General features: G+C 56.8%; 1 protein-coding gene across 2 annotated transcripts; it reads right to left on the bottom strand.

The window, feature by feature from the left end:
• Positions 1–136: 136 nt before the first annotated feature.
• Positions 137–22250, bottom strand: ASIC4 (acid sensing ion channel subunit family member 4). 2 transcript variants are annotated; one of them, XM_076005974.1, is made up of 10 exons: positions 21615–22250; positions 5704–5848; positions 5478–5605; positions 5126–5288; positions 4577–4633; positions 2615–2768; positions 1654–1745; positions 1489–1568; positions 1118–1222; positions 137–952 (listed from the first exon to the last, which is right to left on the bottom strand). In XM_076005974.1, exons 1-10 carry the CDS (start codon positions 22194–22196, stop codon positions 839–841), a joined length of 1620 nt encoding a protein of 539 aa, XP_075862089.1. In that variant the 5' UTR covers positions 22197–22250; the 3' UTR covers positions 137–838. The 2 variants fall into 2 exon arrangements, with proteins under 2 accessions (XP_075862089.1, XP_075862088.1); XM_076005973.1 differs by lacking the exon at positions 4577–4633.
• Between the last annotated feature and the right edge of the window lie 27 nt (positions 22251–22277).

Below are 22277 nucleotides of genomic sequence, written 5' to 3'. Positions count from 1 at the left end.
CTACACATGGAGGCTTCCCTTGTCCCTGCTGGGGCCTGCATTTCCTTCCACCCCAGACCAAGTCATGCGTGTACCCAGCCCCTCCCCAGCCCCCAGCACGTGCTTGGTCACACATACACAGAATTCTTTATGCTTCTTTATTCCCAATTTTGTCAGCACTTTATAAAATGAGACTGGAGGGAGAGTGGCCTGAGAAGGCTCCCTTCCCACCCTCCAGATTAGCCAAGGTCAGAAAGGTCTCCTGCCTGCTCCCTGTGGAGGGACTCTGGGGGTGGGGTTGGTGCAGGGGGAACTGGGAGCTCGGCCAGGCCTGCTGGGCTACACACTCCCCCTGCCAAGAGGGGAGGCTGGGCCGGAAAGGGCAGCCCCGCCCAGCACTCCTGAGTTCTTGGGGCTCCCGGTCTCCTGCTGACATTTGGGCTGGGACCCTGGCTGTGCCTGAATCACCCACCCTTGTAGCCCCACCCACCTTCTATATCTGTATCCCACCCCCACCCAGTCCTCCCTAAATATATACAAATGTACAGAGGGTCCCACCCCTGCTGGGGTGGGCTCTATCTTCCACCTCCCTCTCTCCTTCCCTCCCTTCCCCTCCACAGGGGACCACAGTCTGGTCTCCAGCCCTCCCTGGGCACCAGCTGGGGGGTGGGGGAGAACAAGAAGGACCCTTGTGCAAAGCAGCTGACACCCGGGTAGGATGAGAGAGGAACTGAGTCCTGGCCCTCCCAGGGAGCACCACCCCCTCCCCTCAGCCTCTGTCTCAGGAGCAGGAGGAGAATTTGCTGGGGATCTGGGGAGGGGTCCCAGATTCCTGGGTCCTCTCAGACACAGCACCATTCTAGCAAGCGAAGTCTTCAAAGAGGCCTCCTGGGGGGCCATGCGGGTGGTGGTGGTTGGGGAGCAGGCTGCTGGCCCCCCCACCCTCAGCACAGCCCCGGCCTGGGCAGGGACTCTGCAAGATGAAGAGAGAGTGGGGCAGGGAGAGCTCCAGTGGTGCCCCAGCCTGGCTCAGCCAGCCTTTCTTTGACCTTCCTCCCACGGGCTAGTCCAGAAACAATGGGGCTCCCCGCCCCAGGGAGAGGGTGCTGGCTCCGCACTCCACAGGGCTTGTTCTCACCTGTTCCTTCAGCTCTTGCAGCCCCAAGGTGGAGATACCCCCAGCGGAGGTCCTCAGGGGGGTCTTGGGTCGCCGCCATACCCGCTTCAGTCTGTCCCAGGACACCTTGGGGTTCAGGGTGGGGGACAGCAGTGGGCTCAGGAAATTTGGTTGAGAAGGGAGGGCCTTCCCAGGCCCAGCTCAGAGGACTCGCTGCCACAGCAAACCCCTAGTAACCCTCCTGCCTACCGATCCCCTTCTGGCTCCTCAGGGCCCTCAGGCCTTCCCTGTACTCAGGGTAGCCAGACCAGCCCCAGCAGGGCGCCCGTGCTGCCCCCTCTGCTTTTCCCACAGCCTCCCCCACCCCCCACCCCCCTGGCCGGGGCCCTTGCCTCATAGATGTAGTCGAGGATCTCCAACAGCGTGAGGACGCTGGCCCCAATGAACAGGCCCATCTGTCCCCCGAGGTCTCCTGGGGGCAGGAGAGCAGGGTCAGAGGAAGCAGGCCAGGCCGGCCCACCCCACGCACGCTGCAGGCAGGCAGGGCCGTGTCTCACCCAGCAGGGCCGACAGGCCATAGGCTGCTCGCTGCTCCACGGCTTCAGAGGTCAGGGCCTCGAAAAAGACGTCTAGCACCAGGAAGTTCTCCCTGTGGAGATAGGAAGTGTATGTCCATGTGGGGCCACTCGGGCAGCTCCTCATAGGAGGCAGCTGGTGGGCATCCTGATCTGAGACTCCCTGCCCTGAGAAGCTGTGGCCATGCCCTCGGGTTCCCAAGGCTGTGAGGGGAGGTGGTCCCAGGTGTGTGTTAGCTTCTTATTTTGAGGAGTAGGTAGCAAAGGACCTGGACAGCAAAATAAAACTCCTGAAGGATTCCCTCTTGAAGCAGCAGATAGTGTTCACTTTGCCTCATCCTTATGCCTCTCTAGAACCTTCAGTGGCTCCCTACTGCCCATCAGTCCACTCCAAAATTCCTCACTTTCAAAGCCGCCTGTGCCCTGTCCCACTGCACCTTTATATTCAAGCTGCTTTCTTTGCTGCTGCTCTCTAATGACCTCCTGCCCAGACTGCACCCTCCCACAGGTCTCTGTGGGACCTGCAGGGTCCCATGGCTGCAGGGTTCAGACCAAGGATCAGCAGAGCCCCTCCTGCCTCCTCCTGCAGGACCTGTGCACCTCCCACCCCATCCTGTGCCTTCCCTCCACACCGCACACGCACTCCCGAGCATTTAATGGCTCCCAGGTTGCCAGGGAGAAAGACACATAAACAAAGACATCAAAAACAATGGGGCATATGGAATGACAGAGATATATACAGGGTGCTGTGGGAACTCAGATGAGGTGTTTGGACCGGGAAGTGCCTCCTGGAGGAGGAGACACAGGCTGTGACTTGAACGATGGGTAGAGGTTAGTTAGAAGAAAAGGAGTGTGAGAAACATTCCCGGCAGAAAGCTCATCCTGAGCAAAGATGCAGCTCAATTCCAGTCTCCACCGTGCCCAGGCATGAGCACACACGCACCGTATATAGGTCTCGTTGCGGTTGTACTTCCTTGCCAGGTACCGGGCTGAGCCTCTGTTGGGGATCTTGACCATGGAGATTTCCTTCCCGTAGCGTGTCAGGTTGCAGGGGGTAGGGCAGAAACATGGGCCCTCGGAGCCCCCACCCAGGGAGTCTGCAACACAGAGGCACCAACTGCAGTGGGAATAGGGTGGGGCGTGGGGAGGTCCAAAGGCCCACGAGCTTCAGGGAGGAGGCACAGGCAGGTCCACATGAGGGACTTTACTGGCCAGCTGTGGCACTTCCTAGAGGAGACTGGCTGGGGGTCCCCTCCTGGACCAGCTTCCACAACCCAAAAAAGCAGGTGTAAGCAGAACCCCCCAGCACCCTTCCAGCACCCTGGGACAGGAAGGTCCTCATGGCTCAGAGGGAGGGCAGAACCCATCCACCAGAACTAATCGACTACATGAGGCCTCAGACACACAAGGAGGTGTGGAAAGGATGCTGAGATGGATGGGTGGATGGACAGATGGACAGATCGATGGGCAGATGGATAGACAGGATCCACATGCTTGGTGTGCTAGGTTTTCTCTGCTTGCCCCTTCAGATCCACTCTCCTCCCTTCTCCACCTTGCTCTGAGCCCCAGATCAAGAGCCTGATCTCTGCCAAGTGCATCACCTAGACTCCCTTGCCCTCTGGCTTTGGGTCCGGTTCAGGAGGCCCCAGCAGAATCAGAGGGTGGGCGGGCAGAATATTTCTTCCTCTAGCTTCCTCACTGCATTCCTCCAGCCATGCTGCTGTCAGCTGGTCCTCTCAGATGCCACAGGTCTCTCTCTGGGTTACACAGAGCTCCCCTTCTCTACCCTACAGGCCTAGGGATACAGGGGTGAAGGCTCCCAGGTGTTGCTAGCTCTGTGGACCCTCACCATGCCTTGTGGCTCCCTTACCCCTGCTCACATCATCTGTTCCTTCACTGAACCCTCTTCAATTACCTCTTTGACAGGTGAAGGTGGCATGGGAAACAGAGAAGGTCTGGATGTGGGATTCCGCTGCCCAGCTTCTCAAACCCATCCCCAGGATCCCAGCACATCTGGATTGCTGCAGTGAGCACCCGGCCAGTCCCGGGCTTCTAGTCCTCCTTCCCTCCTATACCATTCCACCTCTCATCAGACTCACCTTCTTGCCTGAGGCCCCTCCTCCACTCTTTCCACTCCCTCCCTGTTCTCTGCCCTCCAGCCACACTGACCTTTCAGTGCCCCAGACACAGCACACTCTCTCTGGCCACAAGGTCTTTAGCACATGTCCTCTTTGCACCTGGCTGACTCATGCAGCCTTCAAGCGCCAGCTAATATGTCCCTTTCTCTGGAAATCTTCCCTGCTTTCTGAGGCTGGGGCCTTGTGGCACCCCTGAGGTTCCCCTATCCAAGAGCTGACACACTGTGTCATAATGCCTGTCCACGGACCTGCTGGGCTGTGAGCTCTGCAAGGGTAGCGCTCTTGCTCCCACTCTCACCTTCTCACCTCCAGCACCCAGCACAGGCTGCAAAGGTCTGGATGAATGAATCAATGAATGGATGGATGGATGGATGAATTGGAGATCAGGTGAGACCTGTGGGCAGATGGGGCTTGCCTTACCCACACCGATAGCCACCAATGCATTTTTCCTGAGACCAAGAGAGAAGTCATTTCACTCTTTCAGCAAGGGTAAGCTCATTAGCTGAACCAAGATGAGCAGCCCAGCCCTTGACTCCCAGTCCTGGCTTCTCTGCAATTCCCCACGCTGCTACCTCCACTTACCCAGTGTCTACACCTGCAGAGGTCCTCAGCCCCCCCCCCCACTGAAGTATGGGATAAGGCTCAACCCCCAGGAAGAACCCTCCAGAGAGAGATTGGGAGGAGAGGCACCAAGACAGTAAGGAGAAGGTGGACAGAGACAGGCAGAGGGCGCTGCAGAAGCAGGGAAGGGGGAAGGCAGCACGGACCCAGGATGTGGTCGGCACACTCGATGTAGATATTTGGCGGGCAGATGGTCTCATTGCCTGAAAGGAGAGAAAATTATTCCTGGAATCTACAATCCTTTCTCTCTCCTCCACCACATACCCAATGCACACAAATATGCATGTTTGCACGTTCAGATGAATTTATACACATTCATACATATAAGCATGAAAATGCATACATGCATATATGCACAAAAACATATGCACACTAGTATGCACACACACGTTTGTATACATGTGTCTGAGCAAATGCACACAAACCCTGACAAATATACAAGCACAGATGCACATAAGCACATGCATACACAAACACATATTAACATGCACACAAGCATATGCGTGCCTGCATTCCCAATGCATATGTGAAAACATAAAATCCCAAATGCATACACATGCACACTCGCACAGATGTAGACACGCACACGTGTTGTACACATGCATTCTGCCTGTGCACATGAGCAGTGCCCTGCCTCTGGAGGCTCTGGAGTTGGCAGGGTGGTACGAAGAGCTGGCTGGGGGTGGGGAGCCCACCTGGCATGTGCACCATCCGGCAGTGGCAGCGCTGAAGTACGGCCTCCTTCTCACAGCGCAGCCGGCAGGCAGACACACTGTAGGCCGAGTAGCCCTGAAGCTCAGGCTCCCTGAGTTCGCTCTCTGCCCGGCAGTTGCCCCAGGGCTGGGGCAGATAAGTCAGCTGCAGAGGTGGGGCATGATGAGGTCATGCCCAGGAGCCCTGCCCAGCCCTTCAGTGTCTGCAGCCCCAGGAAAGTCCACACAGCCAGCTGGTGGGCTGTGAGTTTCTGGGGGCAGGTCTGGTCAGCATCCCCTCTGAGCCCTAAGGCACAGCTCTGTGCCCAACCCAGGGTCCAGCTATGGTGCTCACCCGCTGTTCCTGGCAGGACACAAAGGTCTGGAAGCCTGGGGATACCCCAAAGCCCAGCTGGTGGATGTAGGGTGGCTCCTCCTGGCTGTGGATCTGCACCCGGATGCCTGCCTCGAACGACGTCTCATCTGCACAGCAGAGATGAGGACCTTTGGAAACCCACCCCGGACAGAGGGCCCAGGCCCGAGTCCCAAGGTTGGCCCTTGTCCCTTTCCCGCCTGCGTACTTGTCTCCCTCCAGATGGGCAGGTATTCCTCCTGCTGAATGTCCAGCATGATCTCCAGGCCACTGCCCATGCCCCCCGCCCGGCTGGGCAGCGGGCTCTGCGGGTCGGCGTTGAAGGTGTAACACTTCCCATAGCGAGTATAGACCTGGGGTGGGGGTGAGAGCAGGAGGGGAGATGGAAGGAGAGGCTAAGACAACTCCAAGTTTCCCCATCCTCCCTGAGGGTCACTGAACCGGCCTGCACATCCCTGTCCCATATCCCAGCAACCAATATACAGTCCTGCCTCTCCCTGAGTTCCATCTTTTCTACTGACATCCTCCCTTAGACAATGAAAAGGTATCTCCAACTGAACAACATACCAATAGCAGAACTCCTGATACCCTCCCAGATTATGTCCCCCACCCCTGCCACCATTCTCCTCCTCTGAGTAAAGGGTCTATCCCATTTCTCAAGTCAAAATCCCTGAAATCTTCCTCTCCCTCACCCCACATGCAATCCAACAGCTAGTTCTGGGCTACTTCTGATATGTATTTAGAATCCACCCCCTTTCCTCAAGCCCCCAATGAGTCCCCTCTCACCATCATCTCCTCCTGACAGTCCCCCATCCTCGCCCCTCCCCCACAGCAGAAGTGCTCAGAGACAATCAAGCCATCCCCCTGGCTTAAAACCCCAACAGTGGCTTCCTATTTCTCAGAGAATGAAGTCACACTCCTTCCCTAGCCCGAACGTCTCCCCGTGATGTGACTCTTGCCTGCCTTTCCCCCACATCGCCGCCCCCCCAATCTCTGTGACAAATGGAAACATCTGGACTCCTTTCCTCCTCGGGCTTCTATTGCTGTTGTACCCTCTTCTGGAATGCCCACCCCCACACACAAGCTCTTGGCAGGGGTAGCTGTCCATCTCCTGAGCCACAGCTCAAGTGTTACACTCATACACCACACCCGCGTTCACAGTGTCACCCTCCACCCACCCACGTGTTTACTGGTTTGCTCAAAGTACTTATCAAGACCTGAGATGATCTTGCCCATCTACGTGCCTCCGGTCCATTGTCCGTCTCCCCCCACCAGAGTGTCTGCTGCACAGGAACAGTCAGTGAGCCTGTGTGGCGTCCCCAGCACCTGGCCCAATGCGGGGCACAAGCGCAGACGCCCAGCGCCCCTTCCTCTGCGGGGAGTTCCCGGCGTGGACAGCAGATGGCGCTGACGCCCCGGAGGTGGAAGCCGAGGCTCTGGCCGGGGATTTAGCGGCCACCAGGAGTTGCGCAGCGGCAGGGGTGGGGAAGAGGTTGCGGGAGAGGCGGGTTCTAGTTCCCCCCTGCCAGGCTCACCCCACAGAGACGAGCCCCCGGGTCAAACCCATCACAGGCAGCACCTTCCCTGGGGGCGCGGGGTCGGCGCACTCAATCACGCGCGCGCGCTCCCCCGCCCTCTCCTCGGGAACACTCTCACTCTGGTAAAAGCTGGGAGAGATGGCTTGAGGCGGTGTTAAAGGGAAAAGATATCCTGGCTGCCCGGCTTCGGAGGGAGCGCGTGGCAGGGGGAGGCCGGGTTGAGGGTAGTGAACGTGCGGAGTTCTGAGAACCGAGGGTCCTCCTGAGACATCTGGTGGAAGGAGGTTCAGTCCGCTGTCGCCTCCTGGGTTGACCACCCTGGCGCAGTGCTCCAGGGACTGCAGCCCTGATCTTTCCTTCACGCAGTTCTTCTGTCACCCAAGTACCCTGCCTAGGATTCCTAAGACAAAAACACGTGCATAACAAAGAAAGTACCTTGGAGTTTACAGAACGTGGTGGCATCTGCTGCCCCATTTCATCCACTCAGCAACTCAGGTATCAGGTAGGTTTAGTTACCCAGGTTATTAAAAAAGAGGAAACTGCAAATCAGAGAGGTGAAGTAACTTCTTCAAAGTCACACAGCTAGGGAGTGGAGGAGGTGAAACTCCTCCAGATGCAAGGCTCAAGCTGTTCCTACCACTCACTGCTGGCACCCCCCCCCCCAAGCCTACCCCCATCTCAGGACCCAGCTCAGCCCAAATGAAATGAGACAGGAATGTACTCCAATGCCTGTCCCTTTCTTTTCCCCTATTTCTCCTTCCGTTCTGCTCCATTTCTCTGTGCCTTCCTCACCCTTTCTTTTCTATATCTGCTGCCTGATTTGTTGTTGTTGTTTGGGTGTTTTTTTTTTTTAATTTTTTGAGCCAGGACCTCACTCTGTTGCCCAGCTAGAGTGCAGTGGCATGATCATAGCTCATTACAGCCTCAAAGTCCTGAGCTCAAGTGATCCTCCTGCCTCAGACTCCCCAGTAGCTGGGACTACCACCACAAACCCAGCTATTTTTTTTTTAATTTTTGTAAAGATGGAGTCTCACTATGTTGCCCAGGTTGGTCTCAAACTCCTGGTCTCAAGCGAACTTCCTACCTTGGCCTCCCAAAGTGCTGGGATTAAAGGCATAAACTACCACACCTGGCCATCCACTGCCTCTTAATTTCTCACCTGTCCCTTATTTCTCTCCTTTCCCCCATGCCCCCCACCTGTCTGTATTACCCTTGCCCCACTCCCTGCTGTGTGTATATCTCCGGGGCAGGAGTGGGTGTTACCCACAGTTCAGGAGCACTCAATATGCCCCAGGCACTACTTAACATGCTCTATCTAGTTGAATCCTCACAACTAGCCTATGAGGTAGGTATTATTATTTCCCCGTTCTATGGATGAGGAAATTGAGGTTCAGAGAGTTCCGCTGATGTCCCAAGGTCTCCAAGATCAGAGTTTCTCAAGCTTTAATGTGCACACAAATCACTGGGGGATCTTTTTAAAGAAAAGATTCTGATTTAATAGATGCAGGTGGCTGGGGGTGGGGGGGTGGACAGGGTTGAGAGCCTGTGTTTCTGACTACCTGCTGGTCCATGCACCACTTTATATAGAAAGATGCAGGGGCAAGAGTCCAGCAAGACAGCCTGATTCTGGACTCATGCGCTGATATGCCACTGGAGGTGGGGGAACCCTGAAGTGGGCTCGGTGCAAGATTCCTGGGTGCCCGGTGGTGTGGGGAAGGCAGATAGGAGGAATGTATAAGTATGTGCAGAAATCTGAAAGTACCCAACCTTTTCCTATTTCAAGCCAAGAAGACGCTGGAATCAGCTCTTGCTGACGCAGCCAGTTTTATGTGTACGCTCTAGTTGAGAGGCTAAACAAGGCCTGGGCTGCATGGGGGCCGGGTTATGAGATGCTCACTCATGTCCCTCAGCACCACCTCAGCAGAGCCCTGACTGCCAGGCAGTGTCATGGGACTGTGAACTCCCTGAGGCTGGGAGTCCTGCTTCCCTCTGGGCACCCCCAGAATCCAGCGAGACGTGCAGAAGGTGTGCGGTGGGGAAGGAGAGTGAACACTATCAAACGTCCCCACTTCGTACCAGGTCTGTGATCGGTGCTTTTGATCTCCTTTCTCCTTTGAGCCTCTAGGAAACCCACATGAGGTAAGTATTGTTGCCCCCATTTAATGATGAGGTAATGGAAGTTCAGAGAAGAAAAGTGACTTGGCTAAGGGCACCCAGCAAGTAAATGACAGCTGAGATTCAAAACAGAACTGAACCCCAAGTCAAAGCACAGAAGGTGCTTATAAAACACTAGGTGGGTGTTCAGTGAACAAATGACTCTTGGAGGCTCCTGACCCTGATGGGGCTGGGGCAGCCTCCCCACCTGATACCTCTAACATACAAACACGGACACGTGCTACATGGCCTTGAGTCCAGCGCCATATAGGACAAAGTGAACGCCTGGCTGGGGAGGGAGGGATTACCTGGCACACGAGTCCTTGAAGTGGTTGTGCAGAGTGGGGGTGACGAAGGGAGGTAGGTGGGTGGAAGTTGCGCAGGTCTGAGGGGCACGCTGCACAGAACGGACAGGCCACATGGGCAGAACCTGGCCACCTGCACAGCCCGGGTCAGGCCCAACTGCTAGGCAGAGCACAGCGTTGCCCAGGAGACGGTCCTTGGGCCAAGCAGCTCCTAAGTGGCAGAACTCTGGTGGCAGCACAGCCTAGAGCTTCTTCCATGGAGACGGCACGGCAGCTCAGCCACAAGGTCCCACTGGCCAGCCACTGCTCCTTCCCCACGGACTGGCCCAGAAGGAGGGTGTGTGCGCAGGAGTTGAGAGTTCAGGACCCAATCCAGGAAAGGGGAAGGTCCTGGGCCAAGGAGGGCCCTGGTGGCAGAGGGGCTATCTCCCGATCCCCCACCACTGGCCCTGTCCCCATCGCAGCCCTTGCTCACTCTCCACCTGAGCTCTCAGGTCCAGCCTCCCGGCCCTTGCCAGACCCTGGGGCCTGCCACAGCCCCTCTGGACCCCAGCAGGCCAGCTCTTTTTTTTTTTTTTTTTTTTTTTTTTTAAGGCTGGTCAAGTGGAGCAGTGGGAGTGGAGAAGGAACAAAGGAATCTGTAACTGGTTGTGATCAATTAGTTGTAAACACCACTGCACTCGGACCAACCAAGGCCAGCTCTTAGATAGGACCACATACTGCATGTACACCCTCGGACCCTTCCACTACCTTCTTACTGGCCAGCCTCTGCCTGTCCCGCTCTGACCACCTTCCCTGTCCTGTTGGCCTGGCCCCTGGCCTGGGTCTGTCTGGCTCCCTAGCCTGTGCTTGCTGATCTCAGTGCTTCTCTCAGGTCCTCCTCCACCCCTTGCCCTATCTGCCCCTAGCACCTGCTCAACTGTCCACCTGGACTCTGTTTCTCTGTCCCCTGCCCTCTGTCAGCCCATCCAGCCCCTGGCCAGTATTTCTCTCCTATAGGCCCGAAAGCCCCCTGGCCTTTCTGATCTTTGCCTTCTGCGTCTCTATCCATTTGTTTTCTTCTCCAGCCACCCCTTCATCTAGCTGTCGTCTTTGTCTCTTGCTCTCCTCCTAGACTTTTTCCTGGGCCTAAGGTCCCCACCACCATCTGTGGTGCCAAAAACCCCTCTCCAAGTACCTTCCCCCTTCCTTCTCCCTGGCCTCTCTCTGGGTGTGCCTGAGACTCTGATCAGGGGCAGGGAGACATCTGTCCAGAGCTTGCTCCTCTCAGTAGGCAGCACTGGCTTCTCTCAGCCCTCAAAGCTCCATCTATCCTCAGCTCCCATTTCTCCAGAAAGCTCTCCCTAGCTAGCTGGCTTGCATTCTCCCCCAGCTCTCCCCACCTCTTCATCCTCCCTGCACTCACAGAGCCCACAGGGTTAACAGGCAATTAGCAGGGCCAGGGCTCAGAGCTGTGGGGGGAGATGGCCCTGGGCCTCCAGGAGATAAGAAAGCAGCATGAGCTGCCAGGCCAGGCTAATCCCAGAGCTAATCTGCAGCCTGGGCGTTATCTCCACTGCCTTCTGGGCACCCTGCCTCTGGTCCTGGCACCTCCCCTTTCAACTTTTCCATGGTAGCCCCATCCCCCAGATTCCATCAGCCCTCCCCTTAGGTCCATCCCTATGCCTCTCACTTAGGCACCCCCCACCAAGAACTCCTCTCAACCGCTGCAGTGCCCTGGGGTCCAGAGTGGGGAGTGGAAGGGGTGCATCTTCATCTGCCCTGGACTGTGATTAGCAGCCTGCTGGAACAGCTCCCAGGCCCCAGTTTTATTCAGGAGTGGCCCAGTATTCAGGTTCGAGGCCTCCTCCTCTTCCACTATCCTCTCCAGGGGCAGAGGAAGAAAGATGGCATCAACCCAAAACACCAGGGGTGTCTGTGCTGGTCACAACTTCAAGGTCACAGTCAAACCCCTCATTGTACAAAGGCAGAAACAGCCTAGAGATGCAAGGTACATATCCAAGGGCACACAGAAAACAGGCAAATTCAGAAGTGGAACCCAGCTGTGTCCACTAGCCTCAGTCACCTCCCTGGGAGTCAGTAGATAGTAGTCTCAGCTCTAGCTCCACTACTGACAGCCTGTGTGACTTTGGTTAGCAAAGTCATTTATCAACTTCTCTGGACCTCAGTTTCCTCACCTGTCAAGTAGGGACAGAAATTTCTGCCTGACTTATTTCACAGGGTACTTGTAAGTCTCAAAAGAGATGAAGTATGTGAAAAGCATTTGCAAAGTGAAATCATTACACGAGGCCTCGATATTAGTAATAAAGGTGTTGAGGAGACCGACATGAACCAAGCTAGGGCAGAGATTGAGTGTTGTATGTGGTGCTAGAAATGCATACACAGAAGCCCCATAACATGGGGAAAGGAGCATGTATTTTGGAGCCTGACAAAACAGGGTTCAAATCCCACCTCTTCCACCAGCCTTGGACAAACAACCTTGAGCACGTATGTGATTTAAACTCTCTGAGCCTTGGTTTGTTCTCCATAAAAAGGGAACTGATAATGCCTCCTGCTAAGGGTATGTGTGAGAATTAGAGATAAGTTCAGAGTGATGCATGGTAGGTGATCAGAGAGCAGGGAGGCCATTGGGGCAATGGAGCTTCCTGCCAAGATGGTGCAGCTGCTTGGAGGATGGAGCTGTCAGAGCGGACCCCTCAGGCTCTTCCACCAGATGGAAAGCCCCACCTAGATTACGTCCTGGCCTTGCCCTTAGTTAAGTCTGTGGGATTCAGACTTAGTCAATTACCCTCTCTGATGCTCCATTTTTCATCTGTAAAATGGAAATAACAACAGGCACCTTTCAGAGTGTTGTGAGGAAAGAAATGTTGTGCATGACAGCACCAGCTAACATTTATTTTGCGCCAGGCACAGTTCTAAGCGCTTTACATTAATTAACTCCTTAATCCTCACAAAAACCCGATACTGGAGGTACTCCTATCATCCCCATTTTACAGACAGGATAATGGAGGCACAAGGAGGGTAAGGAACCTGCCAGGGACCAGGCAGTCTGGCCTAGAGTCTGTACTCAGCCACCGTGTGATACACACCTGGCACACAGCACCTTCAAATAGTAGGTGCTCAAGAAATGATGGGTGTTCAGACCACACTTATTTGTCCAGCACCATTTGTTGTGTGTACTAAGCACCTACAACGCGCACCAGGCATGTTCTAAGTATCAGGTTTACAGCAGGGAACAAAACACATGAATCCAAAACACATAAACCCAACAATCGCACAAGTAGAGATCGTTACTAATTGTGATTCATAGTATGATAGGGCAACCCAGCCAAGGCCACAATGGTAGAATAGGAGTTCAATTTGGCTTGGAGGGTGACTTTGATCAAGCCAACTGTCCTACCCAGGAAGGGCATCAGGTCATGCCTCAGCGGCCAAGACACAGGGGGAATACACTATCCCCCTCAGCAGACCTGGCTTTACAAGTGCGTGCAGGGGCCCCACTGCCCTCCCACGTGGCCAACACACCTCCACTGCCTCCACTGCCACCCGAGGCTTTTCAGGGCCACTTCCTCCCGAAGGTGGCTCCAACACTCCACAGTGTTTGTTCAAATGTAAATGTGTGAGCAGAGGTGAAGGGAAAGGAGGCGGCGGTGGAGGCCTGGCAGCTCCGGGCTGAGGCCCAGCCATCGCAGCCAGGAGGGCGAGGGGCCGAGGAAGAGCGCCGTGGTCCCAGGCGTGCGCCGCGTTTCCACGGGAGAGAACGCAGGCCTCCAGGACCCAGGTAAACAGTCAAAGCTGTTTTTCGGCCTTAAACCCTAGAAAGCCAATTTTGCAGGCGGCAGGATTTTTAATTGGTAACTTAAGTCCTTCCCTGACATTCCCGCCCCTCGATGCAAAGTTATTCGTTAAGAGTTTTGCTTACTCCGTGGAGCACACACCCACGGCCCGGCAGGAGTTGAGGGGACCAGGCTGAGAAGGCGGGGTGGGGCGGTGGGCGGGTGGGTGTGCACCCGCCGGGATCCCCGGCCCCCGCCCCCTCCCGCACACGCAGCCTGGCCGCCCAGGCCGGGCCCACCCGCACCCGGGGGCCGCACCCACCGGCTCGCGCGCCTCGCCGCCCCGCGCTCCCTCCCGCGGGGCAGGCATCCATCACGGCGCCCGAGCGCCCTCCCTGCCGTCTCCTCCGGGCTCCTCCGCTCTCCTCCCTGGGTTTGCCTCATTTGCATTCCCCCGGCTCCCGGCTCCTCGGCAAAGTGACCTCCGCACACAGCAGCGCCAGAGGCTTCCACCGCGGAGGGAGACACCGCCGCCCGCCGCGGCCGTGGAGGGGGACGAGGGGGGCGGGAGCTGGACAGTCGGGCGGGGGTCCTGGGGAGACGCAAGCGGAGCCAGGGTGGCTGGCGGGCCTGAGGCAGCTTAAAGGCCTAGTGCGGAGGGGCGCTGGGTGGGATTTGAACCCGCGACCTCAGATCCCCAGCCGGGCGGGAGTGAGACATGGAGATCAGCACGAGGCCCAGGGAGCTGCGCCCCAGAAACGGAACCCCCTTGCTGGGAACCCGGGGCTCCAAAGACCCTGCTTTCCTCCCAGTTCACCCCCGCTGTGGAGGAACCAGCCCCACGGGGCAGTTGCCCAGGGGTCCCCAGCGCTGGGGGGGGGGCTCGTCCAGCCCCCACTCCGCTCGCCCCGCCCCCGCTACCCCCGGCCCTCCGAGCGCCTCCCCTCCCCCCGTTTGGTATTTACACCTTTCACACATTTGTAAGCTATTATCCTGTCCACGCTTAGTCACCGCTGAGCCAAGCGCCACGGATTTAGCTCCTTTAATCTTTCCTCCTAAATCAATCCTCCATTTCCCCTTAATCATCCCGTGGCTCCTCTCTGAACTCTCGCTGCTGCCTCGGCTGCTGCAGCCTCTGCCTATCTCTCTGGAACTGCTTCCCCTCCAACCCAACCCCAACGGGTGTCCCAAGGGCATGGTGAACATTTTGGGGGTGGGATGGATTTCCAGCCTGGGAGTCAAGGGAGGAAGCACGGATACCCTCCTCCCCTTCCTGGAAAACACACAGCATCTGAACCTCTCTGTCTCCACTCTCAGGGTCTCTGTCCCTGTCCTCTTACTTCCCTCTCCCCCAATCTAGGATGGCTCTGAAGACCTAAGTCTCCACCGCGATTTGCCCCAAATACCCCCAAAACCCTGGCAGGTCTTCTCCCCTTAGGCCTCCTGTCCCTGGTACTGGCTGTCCCCACCTTCTCTTCCAGCTGTTCAAAACAAGTGGGGTACAGGGAGAGCCTAGAAGGCGCACTGATAATGCCCTCTCATCCCCTCCTCCAGGGTGGCTGACCCTCTCTCCCTGACCACCCTCAGGCTCCACCCCCCATTCACTCCCTACCCCCTGCCCGGTAGGACCCACTGACTCAGGGGCCTCAACCTGAGAAGCCGTGAGGCTCCGCCTTCCCTTCCCCGTGCTCCTGGCAGGCTCCTGCCCGCCCAGTCCTGATGCTTTCTGCCCCAGGCTGGACCTGCCAGAGGCCGCCCTGCCGCCAGCCACCAGAGGGAGCAGATTCCTCTCGGGAAGCAGAAGGGCAGGGGTGGGGGTTCAGAAAGGAGCACGGGTTGGGGAGAAAGAGGGAGGATTGGAGGGGGACGGGACGAGGGGCCATTTCTTCAAATGCTAATCAGCATCTTCCGGCAGTGCCGTGAGAAGCTGAGCTGATAATGAGCCCAGCTCGGGGCTGATTCCTGATTAATGAAGAGGCCACAGGGCTGCTGAGTGGGGCTGGGTGGAGCATGTCCCTCATGCCCTCCGCACTGCCCTTGCAGACCAGCCCTCTGTGACAGTAACAGTCCCTGCCCATCCCTGCTGGGCCAAGCCATTTAAATCCTCTTTTACTAACTCCACCGCCCAAGCAGCCAGGCTGAGAGCGCCCCCTCCAGGAGGGCCTGAGGGGCAGCAGCCAGTGTGTGGGAGGGAGGTGGGGACGGCGGGTACACCAGGTTCTGCAATCTGTGAGTTGTAGGTAGTCTCCGATATTTTTAAAATCAGTTAAAGTTTTATTAAAGTAATCAACATTTGGAGCTTCTTTTGACAAAAGGCAACAGGGCTGCCGTTGCCAGTCTAGGCTGGGGGCCAGAAAGGATCAGGAATGGGGGGCTGCTTTTGACAAAACCCACCAACACTGACTCCGTCGAAAAGGGCAACGGGTAGCTGGAGCTGTCCCCTGCGAGGCTGGGTGATCCTCAGTTCTCACACCCTACTGCGTGCCCTCACTGACTTGAGCCACCTGCTCCTGAAGGCAGGATCGACCCTGAACTAGATGTTGAACTAAATGTGCTCGAGGTTCACGCCTCAGGAGAAGATGGGACCAGATGGGGACACAGCGCGGGACAGGGGGTGGAGAGCAGAGTTAAGCTCCTCCGGTAGATAAGAGGCTTGGACCAACCTCAGGGAGAACCCCTTTCCTTCCAGAGCCAAGGGGGCAAGGGGCAGCCTTAGACGCTCTGACCCAATGGCAAAGGTATGGAGTTAGGGTGGAGTGTGGGGTAGCTCTTCCCATGACCAAGGGCAGGGGTGGAGGAGCAGAGACTGTCGGTATTGGCCTGACCACACCAGGGAAGAGAAAGGGCTAAGAAGAAAACTGGGGCCGGGCGCTGTGGCTCACGCCTGTAATCCTAGCTCTTGGGAGGCCGAGGCGGGCGGATTGCTCAAGGTCAGGAGTTCAAAACCAGCCTGAGCAAGAGCGAGACCCCGTCTCTACTATAAATAGAAAGAAATTAATTGGCCAACTGATATATATATAAAAAATTAGCTGGGCATGGTGGCGCATGCCTGTAGTCCCAGCTACTCGGGAGGCTGAGGCAGGAGGATCACTCGTGCCCAGGAGTTTGAGGTTGCTGTGAGCTAGGCTGACGCCATGGCACTCACTCTAGCCTGGGCAACAAAGCGAGACTCTGTCTCAAAAAAAAAAAAAAAAAAAAAAAGAAGAAAACTGGGATGGAAGGAGGGGGTGCTGGGGCCCCCAAATTAGAGGCCGGGACAGCCAGAGAGTGATAGAGGACTGGCATGCAGCTCCCCTTGCCTGGGAGCTGTCCTGACAGGCAGCTGGGTGGAGCTGGTAGAGGAGGGAGGAGGGCAGGGAGGGGAACTGCCCAGCTGGAAGAGGCCTTGTCTAATTGTGCCTGATTAGTAGAGAGGAAGAGAACAGGGCGAGTGATTAATAGTCACGGCAGTCACCAGCGTGTGGGGAAGAAGGGTCGGGAGGGGGAGGGAAGCCTCAGAGCCCAGAGGGGATGTAAGGCACCCACAGGGCCCTCATCTCCTGGCCCTCCAGAGCCTAGCCTAGCCCTCCTTGAGGACCCCAAGGAGAGCGGCTGGGTCGTACCCCAGCCTCTTTAGAGCTTCTCCACCCAACTCCCATGCCTCAAGTTTACAGACAGTAGAATATAAAGGACCAAGGTCATGTCCTGCACCTGAGAAGAAAGGTACCATTGCTCACATGGTGTTTCCAGACACCCCAATGACCCCAGCCCCCAGACTCAGGCCCTGGCCTCAGCTCAACCTGGGACCTCAGCCCCGAGAGTAGACAGCCTGACATCCGATCACAGCCTGCAGCCATTACCTTATATCCTTGGGTTCCTGTAATTCCCAGCCTGGCCCTACCCAGGCAGTCTAAACCTCATTCCTAGGGCTATGGAGAGCTGTGCCGTCCAAGACGGCGGACTCTAGCCACATGTGGCTATTTGAATTGAAATTCATTTTCCGTCACACTAATCATATTTCAAGTGCTCACTAGCCACATGTGGCTAGTGACTACCATATTGGACAGCACAGACACAGAGCACTTCTGTCGTCACAGAGTGTTCCCTTGGCCAGCACTGATCTAGACCGTGTGTGCACTGCTGCACATGTGCACACATGTGTGCATATTTGGGTGGGCTGAATAGAATGGGATGCCAGAACAGGGCAGAGGAGGGTGTGGACTGGAGGGTCAAAAGCAGGGGAAGACTAGGTGACAGACAATAGCGGTGACCCCAATGCATGGGCCAGAAACCAGTAGGCAGTGCTAGGAACTGTCAGGTTAAAGACAGCCAGGAATTGAGGTGGTGGCTTTTTTTTTTTTTTTTTTTTTTGAGACAGTCTTGCTCTGTTGCCCAGGCTAGAATGCCGTGGTGTCAGCCTAGCTCATAGCAACCTCAAACTCCTGGGCTCAAGCAATCCTCTTGCCTCAGCCTCCCAAGTAGCTGGTACTACAGGCATGTGCCACCACACTTGGCTAATTTTTTTCTATTTTTAGTAGTTTCTAGCTTATTTCTAATTTTAGTAGAGATGGGGTCTCTCTCTTGCTCAGGCTGGTCTTGAACTCCTGACCTCAAGCAATCCTCCTGCCTTGGCCTCCCAGAGTGCTAGGATTACAGGTGTGAGCTGCCGTGCCCGGCAGGGTGCTGGCATTTCTAACAGCTGACACGTACAGAGTGCATATACTGTGTGTGTGCCAAGCAGTGTCCTAAGCTCTTTACAAGCGTCTCTTGATTCCTCAAAAACAACCCCGAATTTTTAGTTTCTAATATCCTATTTAACAAATATACAGACATGCTCACAGAGGTTTTTTTTTGCTTCCCCAAGGCCACATAGCTTAACGGGTAGAATAGAGGTTCAAATCTAGGTGGTCAGGCTGCTCCAGAACCCACACAATGGGCCACTCCAGTGTACAGTCCGCAGCTGAGAGATGCTGAATGTTAGAGCCACCCTTGCATTTTACAGCTCAAGAAACAAGCCTAGGGAGAAAGTGCCTTCTGTCTTCTAGTAAGAGGCAGGCTGAGCGCAAGCTACAGCCGGGAAAGTACAGCTGGGCTTGGAGCATGGAGGTGAGGGTGTAGACGGTGGCAGGAAACAGGGAGCAAGGGAGAGCCAGCTACAAGGCTGGGGTGGGGGACATAGAGGTGGTGGTAAAAGTAGGAGGCATAGGTGGGAGTGGCTCAGCATGAGACTGGGTGAGGAGGGGAGAGGGAAAGGGAAGGGCTGAGGTGAGCTAGCTGGAGCTAGCAGGGGTGGAGAAGAAGACACCCCCCCCACCACACAGGGCCCTCTCCCCTCTTTCTCCCCTCTTCCGTCCCCTCCTCTCAAGACCGCCTCATCCCTTAGGGCTTTCCAGGGCTCCTCAGCCCAGAGTGGCCTCTCTCTCTGAACTCGGGCTCTTCTTATCCATGCACCTTGCCTGGCAATTGATCCTGGCACCTGACGACACTGCTTGCATGGCTGATTAACTCTTGCATGGTTGCTTAAGCTTTTGAGTGTCCTTGTGCCTGCTCCACCACAAGACTATAGGCTGCTTGAGGACAGGGACTGGGAACAGGGCTTCCCTTCTTTGCTGTGCCCCACAGCTCTGAGCAGGGAGCCCAACACACAGTAGGCACACAGAACCCCATGTTGATTGATCGGCTGACTGATTGGGAGCAGACGAGGGGATATTAGGGAGTGTGGGGGGAGAGCGATTGCAGTGGTAACAGAAGCAAGAGCAGCAGCAGAGGGGACTGGGGGAGGGTGCATTACCCGGAGTAAAAATAGGCTGGAAAATGTGACATTTATTAACTTGGATTCCGGAGGAAAGGTCACAGCAGAGTGGGGAGTGGGAGGGAGGAAACAGGGAAAGCAACAGAAAACACAAACCAGCCCCTTACTGAAGCCTGGCCTGTCTCTGACCACCTCACCACCCTGGCGGGCTCCCAGCAGTTGGTACACGTACCCATCTCCCCACTTTAGACCCCATCGTGGACTCCACGTCCTCACCACAGTCGAATATGGACCTCGCGTCCTCATGAGAGACCCCATATCTTCATCTGCATGCCCCTTCTCCAGCCTTGCCCCACAATACACCTCACCTCCCTCATTGCCATGGATCATGGGCCCCCATCCCAACCCACAATTCCAGACCCTGGTGAATTTGGTGCAGACTCAGCCGGAGAATGCCAGGTCCAAGGGAGCCTTGCACCGAGCAGACAGGGAAGGTGTGGGCAGAGGTACCAGACTGGGCTGGGGACGTGGAGAGTAGGCGCTGGGGAATTCCTGCCTCTGATGCTGGCTTTGCCCTCCTCCCCGCACTGTCCTGCCCTAGCTGAGCTGTGAGCCGCAGACTTCTACACTCCTCCTCTCTCCAGCTCCACGGTACCGAAGGCACTGTGGGAAATCCACCCTCACTCCTCCCAGCCATCCCCAGGATTCCGTGGGACTCCCTGTTCTGGTATGCTGCAGGTCCCTCCTGCTGTCCTGGAGGCCAGGGGACGCTTTGCCTCCCCCTGTACTTCCTCAGCCCTCCATCCTTTCCTCCCCTTCCCTCTCACTCAGGTCACAGCACCCTTCCCCTTTCCTGCCCACCCCCAACCAGGGCCTGAGACACAAACTCCCACTCAGGGACACAAAGGCCCCATTGATTTCTGCCCCAACAGCACCTGCTGAGACTGGGCTCTGCCCAGCCCCCAGCACAAGTAGGACAGAGAAGCCCCATGGATCCTAAAGGCCACACTCACACCCCACCTCCTCCTTGGGGCTCTCCCAGCCCTGGCTTTGAGGAGCAGTGATTTTTTCCCTAGGAGAACGGGTGTACATCCGGACGATAGACCAATGCCCCCTTACTCTTGTCCCTGGACAATGCTCTCCTTCCTGTCCCTGGATTTCTACCTAACTCCTCCACCCAATGGCAGGAAGCCCCAGACACTGCAGGCAGGGTGGGGGCCAGGAGCCTAGTTGGAGCACGTTCCCTGGTGACACTGAGGGGGCACGTGAGTGAGAACCTGGCGGGGTTCCCCATCACTGGGGCTGGCTACTGGAGGCTGGGCCAGAGTGGGCACCATGTTGACACCGTGCATTTGCATATGCAATGGGCAGTGGTAACAAGGATGAAAACACACACACACACACACACACACATACACACACACACACACACACACACACAATGCTGGGAGCAGACCGTGGATGGGGGCAGGTGTCTCAAGCACCATGAATACTAGATACCCTGTGATTGTGGGTGAATGGAGCACTGACAGACAGACAGACAGCATACAAGACACACCCACCCCCTCACACACCTGAAGGTGGGTACTGTGTGTTTGCATTCACACGTAAGTGAGAGATGGCGCCAGCAGTCCCCACATGGGGAGCAGCAACTGAGATAGATGGGGGCGGGGGTGTCACCAGAGGGGATGGCAGCCACAGCGTGACCCTGTCCTTGGCAGCTAAGCAAAAGCTGGGATATGGGCGAGGAGATGAGTAGCTCTCTGGGTGTGTGGGTGTGCAGGTGTGCACGTGAATGTCGTGACAGAGACGCTGAGTGTGTGTGCGAGAGGGAGTGTGCGGGGAAACTGTGTCCCCGAGCAGTAGATGTGTGTGTGTGCGCGCATGCCAGGGCAGCAGTGAGGGTGAGTTATGCACATGAGAGTGCATCAATGATTCCCAGTGCCAGAGCCAGGGCTGGGCAGGGGAGCGGAGGGGGCCTGGCCTGCGGGAGAGCTGGAGGGGCAGAATGAAAGAGGGATGTGTGAGGGAGCCTGTGAAGGGGGTGTGTGAGACACACAGGGCCAGAGAAGAGACACTGGCACCCAGTGTGCATGAGGACCAGCTCTCTCCAGCCTGCCTGCCCAGCCAGCTCCCCAGGAGGCAGCCCTGAGTCCTTCCCTAGCCGGAGCCCCCAAACACCCCCTCCCCATCACCCTCATTTGATGGGGAGAAGACTCCAGTAGCCTCAGAAGAAAAGGGGAACAACAGAAAAGTGGGAGTCAGTTGATCCAGCCTTGGGATGGTGCGTCCCTTCCCTGAATGCTGACCAGCTCCAGGACACCTGGGCCCGCCCCCAGGACACCCCGCCCCAGCCCCCAGAGCTGGACACTGCAGCCGCAGCCAAACCAGGAAGAGGAGCGGCAGCCCTGGGGTAAGCCCCTGTGCGTCCACTGCTCCACGGCTGGGAAGCCAGTGGGAAACACCAGGCTCGGGGGAGACACGAGGCCAGCCTCTGGTGGCGGAAGGAAGGGAAGCCCTGTTGAGGATGCCCCTGCACACCCCTGCCACCGGCTCCTCCCCACCCCCTGGCCTCTGGCTACCCCAGGTCAGGCGGCCCAGCTGGCAGAACTTACCACGGAGAAGTTGCTGGCGGAGCAGTGATGCCCACTGAAGTTGCAGCTCTTGAGCATGTCGGCGAGCTGGTGGCCAGTGCGGTTGAGGATGTCTACCATATCGGGCTCCGGGTAGCGAAGGCCAGCGGCACGGTGCCCATCCCTGTCTTTAGGGGGCAGCCCTGTCAGATTGGCCAGGTGGAAGATGTCAGCATCGCTGAGTGCCGAATGTCGGAAGCGGTTGATGTTGCAGAGGGTGACAGCTGGGAAGCCTGCCACTGGGGCTGGGGCAGCAGGGTCCATTGCCACCAGGTGAGGCCGGGTCAGGTAGCCCCGGGCCAGGCCGGCCGCCTGGTAGAGGAAGGCGGCCAGCGAGGTGAGTAGGGCCAGTGCCCACAGGGTCCTGCGCAGTCCGTGGGGGCCTGGGCCACAGGCCCGGCCCAGCCCGTGCAGAGTGCTGGTGCTGGCAAAGGTGGCCAGGTCCCGGGGGGCAGTTGCCCCCGGAGCAGCCCCCAGGAGGCTCTGCTCATCCCCTGCCTCCTTCTCCTTGGGTTTCGCATCCTCCTCAGCAAATTTGATTTTGCACACAATCTCGATCGGCATCTGTCCCCGGCTGCTGGGACTGGCCAGAGCCTCCCTGCCCCTGTCTTTCCCTAGCCAGCAGCCCCGGTGCCCTCCGGAGTG

The sequence above is a fragment of the Microcebus murinus genome, chromosome 8 (genome assembly GCF_040939455.1).
Source record: "Microcebus murinus isolate Inina chromosome 8, M.murinus_Inina_mat1.0, whole genome shotgun sequence".
NCBI lineage: Eukaryota > Metazoa > Chordata > Mammalia > Primates > Cheirogaleidae > Microcebus > Microcebus murinus.
Note: the sequence above shows the minus strand (reverse complement) of the source record. Positions and strands in the feature narration are given on the sequence as shown.

What these genes read in the sequence shown, in the direction of transcription:
- ASIC4 (XM_076005974.1), bottom strand. Translation starts at nt 22,196, where the DNA reads ATGCCGATCGAGATTGTGTGCAAAATCAAATTTGCTGAGGAGGATGCG. An exon ending in CCGCCAGCAACTTCTCCGTG is followed by an intron (nt 5,849 to 21,614) that starts GTAAGTTCTGCC and finishes CCCCCACCCCAG; the next exon opens with GTCTATACTCGCTATGGGAA. An exon ending in TCCTCGACTACATCTATGAG is followed by an intron (nt 1,223 to 1,488) that starts GCAAGGGCCCCG and finishes CTGAACCCCAAG; the next exon opens with GTGTCCTGGGACAGACTGAA.